This window comes from Rhinolophus sinicus, chromosome X (genome assembly GCF_036562045.2).
Source record: "Rhinolophus sinicus isolate RSC01 chromosome X, ASM3656204v1, whole genome shotgun sequence".
In the NCBI taxonomy this organism is placed as follows: Eukaryota; Metazoa; Chordata; class Mammalia; order Chiroptera; family Rhinolophidae; genus Rhinolophus; species Rhinolophus sinicus.
The window spans coordinates 40,804,754-40,825,594 of record NC_133768.1 but is presented as its reverse complement, the minus strand read 5'-3'; the positions used below and the strand labels follow the sequence as shown (position 1 = coordinate 40,825,594).

Sequence of the window (20,841 nt, the reverse complement as noted above, 5' to 3'; positions counted from 1 at the left end):
TTCAAAACGTTAAGTAAGTGTAAAAAATAAAAATGACCCTTAATTCTGCCACACAGAGATAAATGCCTACTGATAAGACAGTACATTTGCATCCAGCCTTTTAATATGTGTATGTTTGTATATGAATATATATACATATTTTTTTTTTGAATTGGACTGGTGCTGTGTACAGGTTTGTATGTAATTTTTTTTCATTTACCATTATATTGTGAGCCTTTTCCAGGTTCATTAAGTAGTCTTCAAAAGCCTGGTTTTTAATGGCAGACTATTTATTATTCCTTCATGTAGATGTACAATACTTCACCTAACTCTTCCTAAGTGTTGGATGGTTAGGATATTCCTAATTTTACCATTATACATAATCCTGCATGGATGATACTTCATGTACATAAATCAATGTGTGCATCTCTAACTGCTCTCTTAGGATTGACTCCTAGGAATGGAAAAACTGTATCAAAGGGCAGGAACACTTTTTAAAACATGTAATTCACATACCATAAAATTCACTGCTTTCAAGTGTGTAATTCAGTGGGCTTTAGTATGCATGTATTCACAAGCTTGTGTGACCGTTACTGCTGTCTAATTCCAGAAGAATTATGGAGCACTTTACAAATTTTCATGTCACCCTTGTGAAGGGACCATAGTAATCTTCTCTGTATCATTCCAATTTTAGTATATGTTGGCTGAAGCAAGCACTGTATGAACATTTTTTTATGTCTCTTGATAACATGACAAATTTCTCTCTAGCAAATGTGTACTTATATTCATCCCTACCTAGCAATGTATAAGAATGCCTATTTCCCTGAAACTTTCCCAAAACTTATTTTTAAAAAATATATTGCCAATATCATTTAAAATGGCATTTTATTGTTTTGTCTCTTAGATTAGTTCTTCTTCCTCTCCCACCTGACCTATAGCTAGTCTGTAGAGATCTGTCATCCACTCTTTTCCCTTGATACACATTTACTGTGGGCAGTCACATACACTGCAACAGCCTTGGCTGCCTCATGTCTATGGATAATGACTACATGTCCATACCCTACCCTAACCTCTTTCCAGCACTGCAGCCCAGACATCAAGCTTCTTGCTGGGCAAGCCTATCTACATAATTTGACAGCATAACACACTTGTGTCTAAAAGCAAACTCATATCTTCTGAAGTCAGCTCCTGTTTTCGACTTCCCTATCTACAATGGTGATAACCACCATTCTCCTAGGTGTTTCATAGTCACCTTAACTCTTCTCTCACTTCCATATTTAATTAGTAGTCCAACCCTGTTGATTCAGTCTTTCATGTCCTCTCTCACATCCTTCCTTTCTTCTCCATCCCCACTGTCATTGGTCTAGTTCTACCTTTTGTGTGTATTGTGCTAGCCTACTCACTTCTCGATGTTTTCAGTATTTATCCACATAATTCACCCTAAACTTGGCTACTAGAACAGACTTTTAAAAATTAATTAATTAATTATATATTTATTATTAAATTTATTGGGGTGACATTGTATAGTTAAAATTATGTAGGTTTCAAGTGTACATTTCTATAATACATCATCTATATATCACATTGTGTGTTCACCATCCAGAGTCAGTTCTCCTTCCATCACCATATATTTGACCCCCTTTACCCTCTTTTACCACCCCCTCCCCCTTTACCCTCTGGTAACCACTAAACTCTTGTCTGTGTCTATGAGTGTTTCATTCTTTCTTTGTTAGTCTTGTTCCTTTGTTGCTTTCAGTTTATATCCCACATGTGAGTGAAGTCATATGGTTCTCGACATTTTCTGACTTATTTCTCTTAGCATTATAATCTCAAGATCCATCCATGTTGTCGCAAATGGCAGGATTTCATCTTTTCCTGTGGCCAAGTAATATTCCATTGTGTATATATACCACATCTTCTTTATCCAATCATCTATCAAAGGACACTTTGATTGTTTCCAGTCTGGACCACTGTGAATAATGCTGCAATGGACATAGGGGTACACATATCTTTGAATAAATGTTTTCAGATTTTTTGGGTAGATACCCAGAAGAGGGATTGCTGGGTCTTATGGTAATTCTATTCTTAATTTTTTGAGGAACCTCCACACTGTTTTCCATAGTGGCTGTACCAATTTACATCCCCGCCAGCAGTATATGAAGGTTCCTTTTTCTCCACAACATCTACAACACCTGATAGTACTTGTCTTTTTGATGATAACAGGTGTGAGGAGGTAGCTCATTGTGGTTTTGATTTGTATTTCCCTAATAGCTAGTGAAGTTGAGCATTTTTTCATATATCTTTGGCTGTTTGTATGTCTTCTTAGAAGTGTCTGTTCATATCTTCTGCCCATTTTTAAATTGGATTGTTAGGTTTTTTTTTGTTGTTGTTGAATTCTATGAGTTCTTTATATATATTTGGATATTAGCCCCTTATTGGAGGTGTTTGCAAATATCTTCTCCCATTCGGTTGGTTGCCTCTTCGTTTAGTTGATAGTTTCTTTTGCTGTGCAGAAGCTTTGTAGTTTGATATAGTCCCTAGAATAGTCTATTAAAATATTGCTTTTACCATGCTGCTCTCCTATCCTGGAACCTCCAAAGCCTCTCTCTTGACTATTGGATTATGTAAAGTAAATGCTTTATCCTGATACTTATGGCCCACCATGTTCTTGAATCGTTCTAATTTTACTTCATGTGTGCCTTATAGAAACTTCAGCATGTTCCTGCTTTTCCCACTGTTGTTGATGAAAAACCTGGCATGACCTCTCCTCCAGCCTCCTCCAGTTGAAATTGAACTGAGTTTTCAAAAATTAGCTCAGAGTCTGTAAACTTCCTTGATTCAACCAGTTGAGCTTTCTCCTTTGTTTAACTCTCATTTCATTAGCATTTCTTTTATAACATGCCATTCTGCTCTGTTTAGTGGTTACTTAGGTATCTTTATTCACCCACATCACACTGTAAATTCCTTGAGAACAGGGATTATATCTTCTTTATTTTGGCGTGTTCCATAGCACCTGTCCAAGCACCTTAAATGTAGATAGAAGCTCCATAAATGCTAGAATAAAAGAATGATGAAGACTGCCAACATTTTTTTAGAACTATTAATGACTCAGTTTTGGGAATGAATTGTGTGCTAAGATGGGACAGATGCCAGATGACCCAAATGTCATGGTCTATTCTTCTTTTTCCCTCACTCTTCACACTCAGCCCATCAACAAATACTCTCAGCTCTACCTCTTCAGGATATATCTAATCAAACCTGTTTTCCCTACCCCTACTGCTTCTTCCCTTGAACAAACCACTATTATCTCGTATCTATAAGAGCCTTTTTAACTGGTTCCCTGGCTTCTACTTTTGTCCTACCTAAATCCATCAGTCAAGTGAGATCTTTATAACACTTAGATCATGGTTGTCCCCTGCTTAACAAACTCCCATAGCTTCCCATTGCACTGAGAATAAAATTCAAACTACTTACCTTGACTTTGGAAAACTCCATGATCTGGCCTTGGCACTTTTCCAACCTCATTTCCTACTGCTGTCCACCTTGCTCATTGTGCTCCAGCTCTGCTAAGCCTTGGCCCTTCCTCATTTTCATGTTTGCTCAAAGCACAGTGAGTAAGTATTCTTGGTTCTGTTGGGATACTTCCTAATGTTAGCTGTTGTCTTAGGGCTTCATGTCTTTAGCAGTGGAGATGACTCAGGGAATGGCCAGAAATAATTCTAAGGGCTTTGAGATTTGACTTTGGTGAAAACCTTTGTGGATTACATCTTTCCTTTGAAAAGTAGTTATCTCCAGTACTGAGTTTGAACTGAAAGATATATTGGCTTAAAGAGAGAAGAAAGAAAATCTTGTATTATTCTTGTAACCTTCTTCCCAAAGGATGCTACAAATATTAATGATAGAAACCAGAGCTGGAGGGCAAACATCCTCCATCTTCTTTATCACTCTGGGTGTTTGTTTAGGAAATAGAGCATTACAGCAGAAGCTGACTCTATAGATGGTGCTCTGCAAACCTGTTGTCATTTTCCCCATGTGTTCCTCTGAAGTCTCCCTTAGCCCTCTGGTGTTGCACCCTTAGATTTTGTCTGTACAGGGAAGGGAGAAAAGCCCTCTTTATTCAGTTCTTGACTTGCTCCCCTTGCTTCTAGAAACTGTAAAATATGCACTATTCACCTCCTTGCCTTTGGGATAATTGACAAGAAACCATCTATGATGGGTATGTTTTATCAGACTATCCATTGAAAAACTAGAATATGCTCCCTAGCCCACTATGAAATTCCAAGAGAATTCCAAGAACTGTGTTTCTAAACTACCAAGCATTTTTCTAGCCCTTAGTATTTACAAAGCTCTTCCATATCACTTATATGATTGCCCCCTTCCAACATTCTTTAGAAAAAGAGGTGTCTCCATGTTTTAAAGAGTCCACTGTGAAAATAGAGAAATGAAAACAGAAGGTCAAATGTAAAGGCCCTAACCAGATGAACACTCTCTAATTGGAAAGCCAATAGCACCCCCTGACACACACCACAGCAGTTGGGGGAGACTTTATTTCTACCTCAACATTCCCTTCCTTTCTTATTCACTACCCTTGGTTTCTTTTACCCTGTGATGGATCCTGAGGTGGAGACTGGAGAAGGGGATTCAGCAGATTTACATGGAAGATCTTGACCTGGCTATTCAGAGAACTGAGGGCAGGTGGAGGAGGGGAAAAGATGGGAAGGCAGAACTGGGGTCCAAAAGCCCCATCTACATAAAGTTCCCATATTTCAGATGACTCAGATTATAACTTTCCCAGACTGAAAAGAAAGCCATTGTCCTAAACATTCTCTCTAAAATTATACATACATACATACACATACACACAGATACACCTGCACACACATACACACACATGCACACACACACCCACACATACATACAGATACATACATACGTATACACATATACATAAATATATAAACACAAATACACATACAGATATACATACACACACAGAAATGCACATTTACATACATATATACATACACACAAATATATAGATACACATATGCACATTTATACACATACATAGATACATACACCCACATACACATACACAGATATACATATACACACATACACATACAAATACACATACACACAGATACACATGCACATTTATACACAGTACATACACATATACATACATGTTCCCATTTGGTTGGGTCTGTAGTAAGGATCTCTAAATCACCAGGCTGCAAGATTTGCAGGTCCCTCAGCTAACAGTGGGATGTGAGTGGGCCTTTGTAGTTTTGAATCCCTCCAGGATGATCAGACTGCTTTCCCCCTTTTCTGTCAGGTAAACAAGTTCTGTATTGTTCTGTCCACCGGCCTGTGTGCGGGCTTCCCTTCCTGCTGAGCAGGCCAGAATGAGCTTGGACTCCTTCATGTGGGACAGGTGGAATGTGCTATTTGAGGGGAGGCTAGAAGAGCCACAGAAAGTAAACAGAGCTAATCAAGGACACCTTTTTGTGCTTGTACTTATCTAAACACTTTCAAAAAAAGAAAGAGCACAAACGGGACATCTATAACCTATCAAAGGACTCTCTGCTCATCATGCAGCACAGCTAAGAGACTTGTGCAAGGATTACTTGAAGGTGGGCAAATTGGGCAAGCAGGGGAAGAAGGAAGGGAGCGGAGTGGAGATGCAGCCCACATCTGCGGCTGTGGGGACGCAGCCGGCATCTGTGGCAATAACCTCAGCTGATACCTCCAGTTGGGCCCTAGGCCAGACAAAGGACACAAACTCCATGTCTGGGACCCTCCCCCTGCTCTTCCAATCCTACCCCCACCCTTCCAGAGACTTAAACTGGCCCCTGAACTGAGGAGTAGTGTCAGATTACAGAGGAGCCTTAGTGCTCAGGCTCTGGGAAGACTGGTGTGCAGCTCTGACCCAGGGAAGAGGCTGGGAAGAGTGTGATTTTTGCTGGGCTAGGAGAGAAGAGACTCCTCCACCCCCAGCCACCACCTTTTCTGGCCTGCGGGAAGAGTGTGACACGGCTGGGCTGGGAGAGAGAAGACCCCTCCATCCCCAGCCCCCACCCTTTCTGGCCTGCCTAGGGCGGGGCAATTACAACTGCGGAGGCACTCCCAGGGATCAGCAGTAAGCAGCAGATGCAGCTCTGGGCTTTCAGCAGCTCAGAAATCTCACACACACACACACACACACACACACAAACACGGAAGAAGTACCCTAAGACTCAGGAGATCTGGACACAGGGCTGGTGGTGCTACTTTCAGTGTGCATGTGTACAGGCAAGAGCAGAAACTGCACTGACTTTGTAGAAACTACCATCCAGACCCCTCAGCCCCACGCATCTAAATCTGCAGTTCCAACGTCACTCTGGGGACCACATGACCAACTCTGTTTACACAATATGCAGAGGACTCTTTGGTACAGCAGAGGACAACCTGGAGATTACTTGGTGGGCTTAAGCCAAGACTGGTGCTGCTGGTTTTTGTTTCTTTTTTGCTTTTTGTTTTATTTTGTCTTTATATCTTTGATATCTTTGCCTGTGTTGAGTGTGGGTTGTCTGCTGTTTTTACATGTGAATGTATTTGATTTTTCCTTTGTTGTTGTTGTGCTTGGTGATTTGCTTTGTTCTGAAATTGCCCTACCAGGACCCAGCTTAAGAGGCACAAGATTCAACACACACAGAGGCCAACTCCAGACCAAACCAGAGTACTACCGGGTTTGACCTACAAGTGACACACCCAGAGGGAATTCTCTACAGGCACAAGAGCCCATAGAGGCCAAACCACATTTAAGTGGTCAACCCTCATGCAGCAGAACACCCTGCAGTGGGCAGAGCCAAGTCTCACAACTAGTCAGCCTAGGAGTTAACCCCACCTACTCACAAGTGAAAAGCAATTAAAGATCTTCTTTAACAGGACAATATACACAACACAAGAGTCACCTTTGGAGCACACGCAGAGGAGAAGAACGAAGTGGTGCAAGTCAAATATAATGGACACATACTACTTAAGATAACCCAGCAAGAACTAAGAACTCTAGGGGATCTACCTAATACATCGAAGCAAGCACAGAGAGTCAGCCAGAATGGGGAAACAAAGAAACATGTCCCAAATAAAAAAACAGAAGAAACTTCCAGAAATGTAACCAAATGAAACAGAGGTAACCAACCTGTCAGAGACAGAGTTCAGAACACTGATGACAAGAATGTTTAAGGAGCTTAGAGACGACATAAAGAAGGATGTAGAAATCATAAAGAACAACCAGTTAGAACTAAAGAACACAATTACTGAAATAAAGAACTCACTTGAAGGAATTAACAGCAGGTTAGATGAAGCAGAGGATCGAATCAGCGACTTAGAAGACAAGTTAGCAGAGATCACCCAAACAGAACAACAGAAAGAAAAAAGAATAAAAAACAATGAAGATGGTTTAAGAGACCTCTGGGATAACATCAAGTGCAACAACATGCATCATAGGAATACCAGAAGGTGAAGAGAGGAAGCAAGGGATTGAGAACATATTTGAAGTAATAATGTCCAAAACTTCCCTAACCTGATGAAGGAAACCAACATACAAGCCCAGGAAGTGCAGAGAGTTCCAACCAGGATAAACCAAAACAGGTCCACACCAAGACACATTATAGTTAAAATGGCAAAGGCGAAAGACAAAGAGAGAATCCTAAAAGCAGCAAGAGAAAGACAAAGGGTTACATACAAGGGAACTCCCATAAGACTATCAAATGACTTTTCTACAGAAACATTGAAGGCCAGGAGGGAGTGGTAGGAGATACTCAGAGTGATGGAAAACAAAGGCCTACAACCTAGATTTCTTTATCCAGCAAGACTCTCATTTAAAGTTGATGGAGAGATAAAGAGCTTCCCAGAAAAGAATAAGCTAAAGGAATTTATTACCACCAAGCCAGCATTGCAAGAAATACTAAAAGGAATTCTGTAAATAGAAGAAAGATGAAAACAATCTAACTACAAATTTAAAAATGGCAATAACTATGTACCTATCAATAATCACTTTAAATGTAAATGGATTAAATGCTCCAATCAAGAAACATAGGGTGGCTGTGTGGATAAGAAAGCAAGACCCTTGTATATGCTGTATACAAGAGACTCACCTCAGATCAAAAGACACACACAGGCTGAAAGTGAAGGGTTGGAGTAAGATATTTCATGCAAATGGAAATGAGAAAAAAGCTGGAGTTGCAATACTTATATCTGACAAAATAGACTTTAAAATGAAGAACATATTAAAAGACAAAGATGGGCACTATATAATAATAAAGGGATCGATCTGACAAGAGGACATAACCCTAGTAAACATCTATGCACCCAACATAGGAGCACCTAAATATATAAAACAGATATTGACTGACATAAAGACAGAGATCAACAGTAACACTATCATAGTAGGGGACTTCAACACACCTCTGACAACAAGGGACAGGTCTTCCAGACAGAAAATCAATATGGAAACAACGGCCTTAAATGACACATTGGACCACTTGGATTTAATCGATATTTTCAGAGCATTTCACCCCAAAGCTACAGAATACACGTTTTTCTCAAGTGCACATGGAACATTTTCGAAGATAGACCATATGTTAGGCCACAAAACAAGTCTTGACAAATTTAAGAAAATTGAAATCATACCAATTGTCCTCTCTGACCACAGTGCTATGAAATTAGAAATGAACTACAGGAAAAAAAAACTGGAAGACACACCAATTTATGGAGGCTGAATAACATGTTACTAAATAATGAATGGGTCAACCAGGAGATCAAGGAAGAAATCAAAAGATATCTCGAGACAAACAAAAATGAAAACACGACGACACAAAATCTATGGGATGTCGCGAAAGGAGTCCTAAGATGGAAATTTATAGCATTGCAGGCCTACCTAAAGAAACAAGAAACATCCCTAATCAACAGTTTATCTTCACACTTAAGGGATCTGGAAAAAGAACAGCAAAATAAGCCCAAAGGGAATACAAGGAAGGAGATAATAAAGATCCGAGTGGAAATAAATGAAATAGAAACCAGAAAAATAATACAAAAGATCAATGAATCCAAGAGTTAGTTCTTAGAGAAGATAAACAACATAGACAAACCTTTAGCCAGACTCATTAAAAAAAAGAGAAAGAGGACCCAAATTAATAAAATCAGAAATGAAAGGGGAGAAGTGACAACAGACACCACAGAAATACAAAAAATTTTAAGGAATTACTATGAGCAACTATATGCCAACAAATTTGACAATCTGGAAGAAATGGACAATTTTCTAGAGGCGTACAACCTTCCAAGGCTAACTCAAGAAGAAACAGAAAACCTGAATAGACTGATTACCACCAGGGAAATTAAATTAGTAATCAACAATCTCCCAACAAACAAAAGCCCTGGACCAGATGGCTTTACAGGTGAATTTTACAAAACGTTCAAAAAGAATTATCACCTATTCTCCTCAAGCTCTTCCAAAAATCCAGAAGGAGGAAGACTCCCAAACACTTTTACGAAGCCACTATCACCCTGATCCCAAAATCAGACAAAGACACCACAAAAAAAGAAAACTACAGGCCGATATCTCTAATGAACATAGATGCAAAAATCCTCAACAAAATATTAGCGAACAGAATTCAGCAATACATTAAAAAGATCATACACCATGATCAAGTGGGATTCATCCCTGGTATGCAAGGGTGGTTCAACATCCGCAAATCAATTAATGTGATACACCACATTAACAAAATGAAAAATAAAAATCACATGATCATATCAATAGATGCAGAAAAAGCATTTGATAAAATCCAGCAGCCATTTATGATAAAAACCCTTAAGAAAGTGGGAATAGAGGGATCATATCTCAACATAATAAAGGCCATATATGATAAACCCACAGCTAACATCATACTCAATGGGGAAAAGCTAAAACCATTCCCCTTAAGATCAGGAACAAGGCAAGGTTGCCCACTTTCTCCACTTCTATTCAACATAGTGCTGGAAGTTCTAGCCACAGCAATCAGACAAGAAAAAGAAATAAAAGGCATCCAAATCGGTAAGGAGGAAGTAAAATTGTCATTATATGCAGATGATATGATACTATATATAGAGAACCCTAAAGACTCCACCAAGAAACTATTAGAGCTGATAGATGAATTTAGTAAAGTAGCAGGATACAAAATTAATATTCAGAAATCAGTTGCATTTGTATATACCAATAATAAAACATCAGAAGGAGAAATTAAAAAAACAATCCCATTTACAATTGCTCCAAAGACTATAAAATACCTGGGAATAAATTTAACCAAAGAAGTAAAAGATCTGTACTCAGAAAATTATAAGACACTGAAGAAAGAAATGAAAGAAGATACAAATAGATGGAAACACATACCATGTTCATGGATAGGAAGAATTAATATAGTTAAAATGTCCATACTGCCTAAGGCAATATACATATTCAACGCAATTCCTATCAAACTACCAACGATGTTTTTCACAGAAATAGAACATATAATCCTAAAATTTATATGGGACCATAAAAGACCCCGGATAGCCTCAGCAATCTTGAGAAATAAGAACAAAGTGGGAGGTATAACAATACCTGACATCGAATTATACTACAAGGCTACAGTAATCAAAACAGCATGGTACTGGCATAAAAACAGACACATAGATCAATGGAACAGAATAGAGAGTTCAGAAATAAATCCATGCCTATATGGCCATTTAATCTATGACAATGGAAGCAAGTATGTAAGGTGGAGTAAAAGCAGTCTATTCAATAAATGGTGCTGGGAAACCTGGACAGACACATGCAAAAAAATGAAGCTGGACCACCTCCTTACACCATATACAAAAATAAATTCAAAATGGCTTAAAGACTTAAATGTAAGATCTGAAACCATAAAATTCCTAGAAGAAAATATAGGAAGAAACTTCACAGACATTACCCGGAGTAAGATTTTTACTGATATATCCCCTTATGTGAGGGAAGTAAGAGAAAAAATAAACATGTGGGATTACATCAAACTAAAAAGTTTTTTCACAGCAAAGGAAACCATCAATAAAACAAAAAGGGATCCTACTGAATGGGAAAAGATATTTGCCAATGATATATCTGATAAGGGGTTAATATCACAAATTTATAAAAAACTCAACTCAACTCCAAAAAAACAAACAACCCAATTAAAAAATGGGCAGAGGACATGAAGAGACATTTTTCTAAAAAGGACATACAGATGGCAAACAGACATATGAAGAAATGCTCAACCTCACTAACCATCAGAGAAATGCAAATAAAAACCACAATGAGATACCACCTCACCCCAGTCAAAATGGCTATCATCAATAAATCAACAAACAACAAGTGCTGGCGTGGATGTGGAGAAAAGGGAACGCTTGTGCACTGTTGGTGGGATTGCAGATTGGTGCAGCCACTATGGAAAACAGTATGGAGGTATCTCAAAAATCTGAAAATGGAACTACCTTATGATCCAGCAATTCCACTCCTAGGTATCTATCCGGAGAAATCCAAAACTCTAATTCAAAAATCTTTATGCACTCCTATGTTTATTGCAGCACTATACACAATAGCCAAGACATGGAAACAACGGAAATGCCCATCGGTAGATGACTGGATTAAGAAACTGTGGTACATTTATACAATGGAGTATTACGCAGCCATAAAGAAGAATGAAATCTTACCATTTGCAACAACATGGATGGACCTAGAGAACATTATGTTAAGTGAAATAAGTCAGACAGAGAAAGACAAATACCATATGATCTCACTTGTATGTGGAATCTAAAGAAAAGAATAAGTGAATGAAGTAATCAGAAACAGTTTTGGAGACATAGAGGAAAAACTGAGGGTTGCTAGAGGGGCGGGGGCGTGGGGATAAGGGGGAAGGTGAGTGGATTAGAAAACAGTCAGTAACCACAAGATGGCCACGGGGTTTTGAAAATTAATTTGGGGAATGTAATCAATAATGTTGTAAAGATGTTGTAGGGTATCCAATGGACAATTGTCCCATTAGGGAGACCACCTCAGGGATGATGTAGATGCCTGATCTCTGCCCTGTACACCTGAAGCTGAACAATAATGGATGCCAACTATAATTTTGTGTGTGTGTGTGTGTGTGTGTGTGTGTGTGTGTGTGTGTATGTATGTATATGGTTACAGGAAGTGGGGTACAGCATTAGAAATCGAGACAGTGGAAATGTAATGGCTCTGTGCGATGTCAGAGGGATAGTGGATGCAGGGAGGGGGGTTCACACAGTGTGAGGGATATAAATGATAAACGTCTAAGTATTACTTTATCTTGTGTACCTGAAACTAATTAAAAACCAGAAAAGAAAGAGCCTGCAGTAGGTTGTGGCCCAAACCTCAGACTAAGCACAACCCCAAGCAATTGGGGCCATATTTTCCTTCTTGCCCTGGGGTAGGGCAGAGCTATGGTTCTCTTTCTGCTTCTCCCCTACTTGCCCCCTTTCTAGTATCTCTTGAGAGGTCCTGCTGGGAGCCAGGGTCAGAGATGGTTAGTGCTTCTGAAGATATTGGGGTGACAGCCGACTAATGCAGCTAGATATTGACTCCTTTCAGAATCGGTCCTCCTCCTCCCTCCTGTCGCCTCTCCCAACAGTCTTTACAAGGACTCTTCTGGGAGCTAGCTTCTGGCTTATCTGCCACTTCTGCTTACATGTGCTCATTACTCTCTGCACCCATGCCCAGTTCTTATCCTCTGTATGCTTGGAAAAGATGCAGTCATCATCTTTACCCTCCCTCAAACATAGGAGGTTATACTTGGTCATGTTATCTGGAAGTTAGCTGTGCTAAGCGAGAGGGTGCTCTCTTTACCCCCATGACATCTCCCAGCCGCTTTCCCAACTCCCAAATCAGCCAAACTGTTCACATTATCCTCTTACCTTCCTTAACCCAAGGATTTTGCAAGTATATGCTGTCTGTGCCCACCTGCCTATCCTATCACCTCATCTGTTGACTGACTAACTCATACTCCCACTCAGCCTCTCTACCCCAGCCAGTCCCATGAACATTCTCGTGCCTCTAGTCATAATTTCCTCAGCCTCACCTGGCCACTGACAGGGCCAGACTGTGATCAAACTCATTGCTCTTTATTTTGTTAGGAAGTGGGGATCGGCAAGCCTCATCAGGGAAGCACTGGTTTATGGGCTGGGTTGATGAATGGAAGGAGGAAGACACTTGGCAACCAGAAGATTAAGGAAGGCTGGACACCCAGGCCTCAGTAATGACGAGAAGAAACTGTTTATCCTGAAGTTGTTCCCCCGCCTTCGCCCCAAGCCATAGGTTATTCCCTAGTATACTGCTAATGGTATTGTATTTCCTAGTGTATTGTCAAAGTGTGGTTATCACACCCGCAGCATCAGCATCACTCTAGAACTTGTTAGAAGGTCAGAATCTGGACCCCACTCTAGACCTCCTGCGTCAGAATCTGCATTTTGACAAGATCCCCAGGAGATCAGTATGCCCACTAAGTTTTGAGAAGTTCTGTTCTAGAGTACTAGGTTTGGTTTTTGAGCTTTCTCTTAACTAGTCCTTTCTATTTCATCTTCATTTAGATGGAAGAAGTTATTTTTCTTGCTACTAATAGTACTTTGCCCATTATTATATTGGGTACAGGATAATAGTAATAACAGATACAATTTTTTGAAAGTATGCATTTGAAGAAATTGAGGTTCTGTGACATGCCCAAGGCCAAACAAGTCAGTGGTAAAGCTGAAACTCCAAGCCAGATCCATATGCCCATAAAATCCCTAAACTTTCCCTATACAGTACTTCTAACTACCAAAGGAGGGCCTAAGGGCTTACTTGAATGGCACCTGCCTTTTGTGGAATAGACAAACATGAACCCAGACTTCCCTAGGAAGTAAAGAGAGAAGAGGGGAAGCAGCCTCCAGCCTCCAGGCATGATTTCCCCAGAGAGGAAAGGCTCTAGCATACTTTTCGTCCTGTGGGAGGTGGCGTAAGCCCTTCCAGGAGCCAGAATTTGCTGGAATTGGGACCAGAGGCCAAAGGAAACTGGAGTAGGGATTAGGAGTATTATGAGGGGAAATCCCCAACTTTAAATCCCTAAGAAAACTTAAATTTTGATGCCTGAGCTTGGGCTTAAAGTGTGCAACAAACTCATGTGGGGTTGTTCTGGGTTCTGGCGATTGCACAGGTCGATGAGGACATCATTTGAAGCCCCAACCTTGGGGCCTAGGACTGTTACATCATAGCATGCTATAGCTAGAAGGGTTGTTTGTGATGGAGTCCAGTGTTTTATTTTGCAGAGAGGAAACGGAAGCTCAGAGGGGGGTGAGTAAGTTGCCAGAGGTCAGAGCAAATTCATGGCAGAGCCAGGGATGCTGACTCCCAGCACCACTCTTCTGGAGGTGGAGTCTCTGGTGTGACATGGAATTTTCTTTGGGTCTGCTCTGGGGCCAAAGGAAGCACAGACCCTATAAATACGGCCCAGAATAGTTTGTGAATCTTTCTATCTCAGCAGGAACTTCACCTTGGAAAATCTCTAAGTCACTTGCCCCCAGCTGTGTAAAATCAGCTGTAGTGCTACTTGCTCTTCTGGACCTGGAGGTTTCTAGGCCTGGCTGTTCTGGGCTTTCCTTTTCTGGGGCCCAGAGGACCTGCGGAGATGGCTGGGTGGGGTCAACTCAGTCCAGGAAGCACAGGAATTCTTTTAAGTGTATGTGTCTGGGGTATTTTTCTCTCTCACTTACGTGTATTTTTAAAAATTCTTTTTAGACACCCGCTTTATCTTTCCCAAACATCATTTCCTTGCTCCTTTCCTGAGTTCTAGCAGTGGCTGGGGGCCCAGCTTCCTTATTGGCCTCTGAGCTGTGGAAGGGGGTGGGCCAGTGTTCATAGGAGCCTGTGGTAGGGAACAGGGGGGCTGTTTATGCTGCTGGAACTGCCTTTCATCCTTTCCTTTGCCACCAGGGTGCTGGCTGGTTTCTGAAGCAGTGTCTTCACTCTTATCCAGCTCTTGACACTGGCTGTCATTCCCTAAGGCTGTGGCCATATCTAGGCCCAACCAGGCTGATGGTCATACCTTGCCTTCAACACCACTCCTTTCTGTTCTTGAAACTGGGACCTGACTGTGCCTGAGCCCCTTGGATCACACTCAGGATCTTGGGCTGATGGTCCGTCATCTCAGGAGGTCTTAACAAGAAGGCAAATGGCTCTCAACTAAGGGAGAATCCAGCTTGCAGAAAGAAGCCCTGGGGGCTGGCTGGAGGGGATGTTGATGAGCATCTGAGCTGGCTGGATACCCAGCTCTCTCCTAAGCAATCTCCCCACCCTGGGCAACTTTCCTGGTAGGTACTACGAGTAGCCATGGCTACCATGGCTGCTGCCCCCTCCCCTCTTCTGCTTTCTTTCTTCAATATCACTTACTTTTTGCTTCCTAAGAAAGGAGTTTTTGGGTAATGAATGATAGATAGGGTATATGTTTAATGATAGTGCCTGAGCCAGCCTTAGAAGAAAGGGATTATTGCTTCCACAGCTAGGCCTGGTGCTGCCTAGTTAGTGGTTGGCATTTTGTTACCTCTCCACTTGTTTCTCCTCATCCCACATCCCCACTGCCTAAAGAAGTGATGGTTTAAACTCTAGGACTACTGAAACTTTCCTTTTCTGACTACTTCTTGAGGAAATGGCTAGGAGAAGCCTCAGCTATACACACTTTTTGAGACAGTTTGCTCTTTGGGGAAGATGTGGTATCCTAGAAAAGGCTGGAGGGTCTGAGCCTCATTTCCAATGGCAGATTACCAAAGCAATTCAGTTTTCTGTGTCTCTGTTTTCTCATCTGTAAAATGTGGATAATAATACCTCTTATTGATAAGGTTGGAGTGAGGATTGAATCAGCTAATGCATGCAAAGTGCTTAGTGCCTGGCACATCTTAAGTATTCAGTAAGTGGTCCCTGTTATTTTTTTTTTAAAGTTTATAGTATGTCAGGCACTATGCTGAGTGATTTCATACATGGGACTGCATTTAATTCAGACTCTAATTCATGAGTCAGGAATGGTTATCCTCCCCATTTTACAGACAAAGAATCTGCAGCTCAGAGAAGTGACTTGGCCAAGGTCACACAGCTAGGATTGGAATGTAAGTGTGGACTAAGTCTAGGACTATTCAGGAATAATTATAGACCAAGTATTAGATCATATATAGATAGTTTCCTCTCCTTTATGAAACTGGGGCTAGAAGGCTCCAGCTCTGGCTGAAGTTCCTCTGCTGGGATTTTTCTCAGCCCAGCTTGTGGTTTTTTTCCCAGTAGTCCCAAAAACCCCCACAGTCTTGCTTCTGCCTCTTTTGGGATTGTTTTCTATCCCTGGAGAAACCCTAGAGAGAATAGGGGCCTTTGTAAGTTACTTTTCCAAGTGTGGCAAGGGAGCGGTGTAGCAGAACTTCGACCTTGGATGGACAGACCCAGGTGGGAGTACTTTTGAATCATCAAGAAGGACAATTAAAAAAAAAAGAAGGCCAAGTCTGAACAGATAACTTTTATTATAGTACCTACTATTTATTGACGACTTGCTATGAATCAGGCTACATCCCAGATGCTTTGAGAACATTATCTCAAATCCCCTTTTTCATATAAGAAAACTGAAGCTTAGATGGGTTAAGTGACTTGCATAGAATCACACAGCCAAAGTGGAAGTTAGGATATAAACTTAGATCTGTCTCACTCGTTTTTGTCTCGCCTGCTGGCTCAGTATAGTTGGTAGGATGAGACTAACATACCTGAAATAATGACGCACAATATAAAACATATTGTTATGGGCTAAATTGTGAGGACTGGATTACTAACACGAGCTCTCTGGAGGAGATGGTACTTGAGCAGTATCTTGGAGAATGGTTGAGATTTAGGTTAACAAAATGGGAAAGGGTATTCCAGGCAGAGGGAACTGTCATAGTAATAACTAAAATTGGTTGAGAGCTTACTAAACCCTGTTCTAAGTAATTGGCATGCATTGTCTCATTTGATCTTTACAAACCCCATTAATTATGTACTATTATCCCCATTTTACTGTCATGGCAACTAGAGCTCTGAAAAATGAAGTCACCTATCTAAAGCAACAGAGCTAATAAGAGGTGGAGCTAGGATTCAAACCAAGATGATCCAACTCAAGAGCCTGTGCTAGATTCTACTGGAAAACCAACAGCAAAGGCACAAAGTTGCTTGCAGAGTGTGACTGGAGCTGAGACATGGGAGATTGGGTTGGCTGGGTAAAGATAGCTTATGAAGGGCTTTGAAAGTCTGATCCAGTTTACTTTTGATGCAGGACAGGGTAAATGGGGGCCAGTGAAGATTCTTGAATAGCAGAGTGCTGTAATCCAGTTGGTGTTTGACATGATATGATCTAAAAGCAGTGACTGGAGGTGGAACAAAGAGAAACTGGCTGGCAAACTGACATAGTATTTTGTACAGAAAGTGTTAGGGCTTGGACTAGAATGGGGGTTTTGGTGGTGGGTTCTGTGGAGGAGAAGTGTGATTATGTGGTATAGTCTCAATGAGAATGGACATAGAGAGAGAGAGGCAAAGCCAGAGAGATATCATAAGTTAAGACTCAGTGAAACTCAGTGAGGAATTGGACAGTTGCGGGGAGGTGGTATTAAGTCCGATTGCCCACATTTTAAACCCTGGACTCAGAAGAACTTCAGGAGTTGTAGATGTGGAAAAAGAGCCCAAAATAAGAGAGATGTTATCCACTGTATCCTAAGTGCCTCGAGGTATAGTACATAGTAGATTCACATAGTACACATTCCTTAGTACTACGTTGTACTTCTGTGCGAAGCCTCATAAATAGTTAACGGATGACTACAGGGTAACAGAAACTGGAGAGATTTCTAGCGCCAGGGTATTTTGTATGAGATTCGGGAGCAGGCACATCCCTGTCCCAAGGCCTTCTTGTGCCTTCAGCCTCCCTGTTGGGCACTCTGAAATCCATAATAGAACAATGTGGTTAAAAGTGGGAGCTTCATCTGGCTCTCCTGCCCGTAAACCTTAGCCACTGCTGCTAACCTCTGGCTCTGGTTCCTGACCTTTGACAAGCAGCTTCCTCTGCCTTTCCTCTTATACCTCCTTGTCTGTGTCTGGCCTGTTACCACTTCACTGATGTTTTTCCCAGCAAGGCCGTTCTCCCCAGGACTACTTTTTTAGGCCGTAGCTCTCTAGAGCCTTGCACTGCTGGAATTTTCTGTGTTTGCGCTGAATTATCCAACTATATAACAAGCTTGTTGAAAACAGCGGCCCTTGTCTTAGTCAATTCTGCATCCTCAGTGTCTAGTATGATAGTAAGTGACTGAATCAATTACTAAATAAGTTATCATCTAGTTACCTGTCATCTTCTTATTTATCATCTGTTTCTCTTACTCTGTCATTCATCTCTCTCTATCATCCATTTCTCTCTACTACGTATTTCTCTATAATTTTTCTCAGGGTTTTCTCCCTTTCTGTCATTTGTTTTTCTCTGTATCATCTTTCCCTCTTATGTCTATCATCTGTCTGGCCCTTCCAACATCTATCTTTCTCTCCTTTCCTCCCTCCCTCCCACCCTTCCTTCTTTCCTTCCTTCCTTCCTTCCTTCCTTCCTCTCTCTCTCTCTCTCCCCATTTCCCCATCCCTCCTTCCCTCCCTCCCTCTCATCCCATCCCTCCTTTTTTTATTCGCCCCCCTTCTCCCTTTCTCTCTCTCATCAATCTTTTTTTTAATCTTCTGGTACTAGCCATGCCCCACGTGTGTTCTTCTCCATACTGCTCTTCCCACCATCCAAGGCTGGTGTCTATTCATGTGAAATATACCAGAGGACAGGGATTGGTCCTGTATAAGCCAGTCAGTGGAAGAGTTATGGCTTCAGCCTCCAGTACCAGACAAACCCTGTTATTGCATCCAGGGCCTTAGCCTCAGACCTGTTTCCCTATATTCACTCCTGCCCTGCTGAGCAGCAGTCTTCTCTGTCAGCCTAGCACTGCACCATTTACCACCTTGTTCTATTTTACCTGGCAGGAGTTGGGGCTCCTTCAACGCTTTTCCTACATACTCAGGCATCTCACCTCTGTGCCCATCTTCTCCTTCACTCTCTCAAGGCCTATACCACACTTTATTTGAATTAGCTCTGTCTCACTAATCTGTAAGCTCTCAAGGGCAAAGATTATGTTTGATTTATCTCTGTATCCCCAGAGCTATGCACAAATGGTACACAGAAAACATTCAACAAATGTTTATCAAATGAATAAGCAACGAGTGGAGAATCTGCAGCCCAGTGTTGACTTGTTCAAACTTCTCAATCACTTGCCTATTCTTTTCTTAGAGAAAAATTGGAATATTGGCCAGATTGATTTTTTTCTCAAAGATAACTTAGGGTAGGCTCTCTATTCATTGGTCAGCAGTATTCATTTATTCCACAAATATGTATTGAGCATCTACTGTGTGTCTGGTACTGCTGTACATGTTTGGAATACACCTGTGAACAAAACAGCCATATGAAGCTAACATTCCACATCTCCAGGGATCGCCCTTGGGATGAAGGAGATTTGAGTACTGGGAGCTGAGTTGGGCCAGTAATATTCCCACACCAGCTCCTTGCAAGATGTTCTACTTCATTTAAGGGAAAGAGGGGGTGGGGGCGGAAGCTGCCTGGGAAGTGATTTCAGCTCTGGTTCCCTAAGCTGACTTCCTGTCCCTTTCTTGCTGTAGGAGAAACGCCCCTGTCAGTAGGCCGCACTCATGGCATGTGGCCAAGCTGCTGGAAGGATGCCCTGAAGCGGCTACCACCATGCATGTCCCTTCTGAAACCTTCAGCTTGTCCTGGCATTCCGGCTGCAACACAAGGTGAGTCTGAAACCCTCCCCTCAAGATGGTCTGGAGGGTAGACCACGTGGTCACTCCTTTTCCTGTGCTGTAGTCCCTGTTGGATGTCATAGAGCCCAGAATGCTGTAACAGAAAATGGAGTGGGAGTCCAGAGTACCTGGGTTCTAGTCCTAGTCTGCTGCTAACTCTCTGTGACTTTGGGCCAGTCCCATTCCTTCTGGAAAATGTTTCCTTAAATAGTTACTTTGCTTGACTTGCAAGATACCATATTCCCCTGCTTTTCATCCTACTTCACTGGCTGCTCCTTTGCAGTCTCTTTCCATGGCTCCTCCTCATACCCTTCATCTCTTAATATAGGAGAGCCCCAGGGCTCAGTTCTGGTCCTCTTCTCTGTCTCCAGTGGCTCACTGGTGGTCTGATCCAGTGTTCATCAGCTCTGTCACAAAGCCAAAGCCTTCAGAATGGTACTTCTCTGAATAACAGGGTTCACCTGCAGTGAGGACTTCTCAATGCAGGCAGTATGGTATTGTCTGTTGTTGAAACAACTACTTAGAAGAGGCAGACAACTTTTTCAGCAAGTTCAGAGCCAGCAGAGCTGCTCGCCTCAGCTGCCTTTTTCCTTCCACAATAAGATTGTCCTTCCAAGAAGGGATTTCTGTTGAGGAGGCTCAGGAAAGCGAAGAGTTGAGTTTGCCCCCACTTGGTGACTTTACTCCCACTTGGTGACTTTACTTGGCATTGGAAACCAGGCACTCAGGGCAGAGGCAGAGGCAATTTTGTCCTGGAAGAATACATTTTCAGCTTGGCTCCTGTTGGAGTGGGGGTGTGGTGTTTTCAGCAGGAAGGGTGGTGGGGTGGGTAGCAGGTCCCTTTGCCAACAAGGAATCGGTGGATTCCCAGTCCAGAGGTCAAGTGAGCAAAGTGGCTAAGAGGCAGCGTAGGTCGCAAGAATTAGGGGAGGCTGACCTGAGGGTCTCATGGGCTTCTGCCA

At 41.7% G+C, this 20,841-nt stretch overlaps 1 protein-coding gene and 1 non-coding gene across 5 annotated transcripts in view; one reads left to right on the top strand and one right to left on the bottom strand.

Annotated features, from left to right (window-relative positions):
- SHROOM4 (shroom family member 4) overlaps positions 1 to 20,841 on the top strand; it is a 233,778-nt gene that overhangs the window by 170,406 nt on the left and 42,531 nt on the right. For 3 of the 4 annotated variants that reach the window (XM_019717324.2, XM_074323223.1, XM_019717326.2), the window contains exon 3: positions 19,736 to 19,870. In XM_019717324.2, coding sequence (XP_019572883.2) covers positions 19,736 to 19,870 — 135 coding nt within the window. Of the gene's footprint in view, positions 1 to 14,940; positions 15,352 to 19,735; positions 19,871 to 20,841 lie in introns of those variants that run through there. The other variant, XM_019717325.2, reaches the window with a different exon arrangement.
- LOC141569765 (U6 spliceosomal RNA) lies at positions 591 to 694 on the bottom strand. The gene has a single exon (XR_012493565.1). It is a non-coding gene; the product is annotated as a U6 spliceosomal RNA (small nuclear RNA).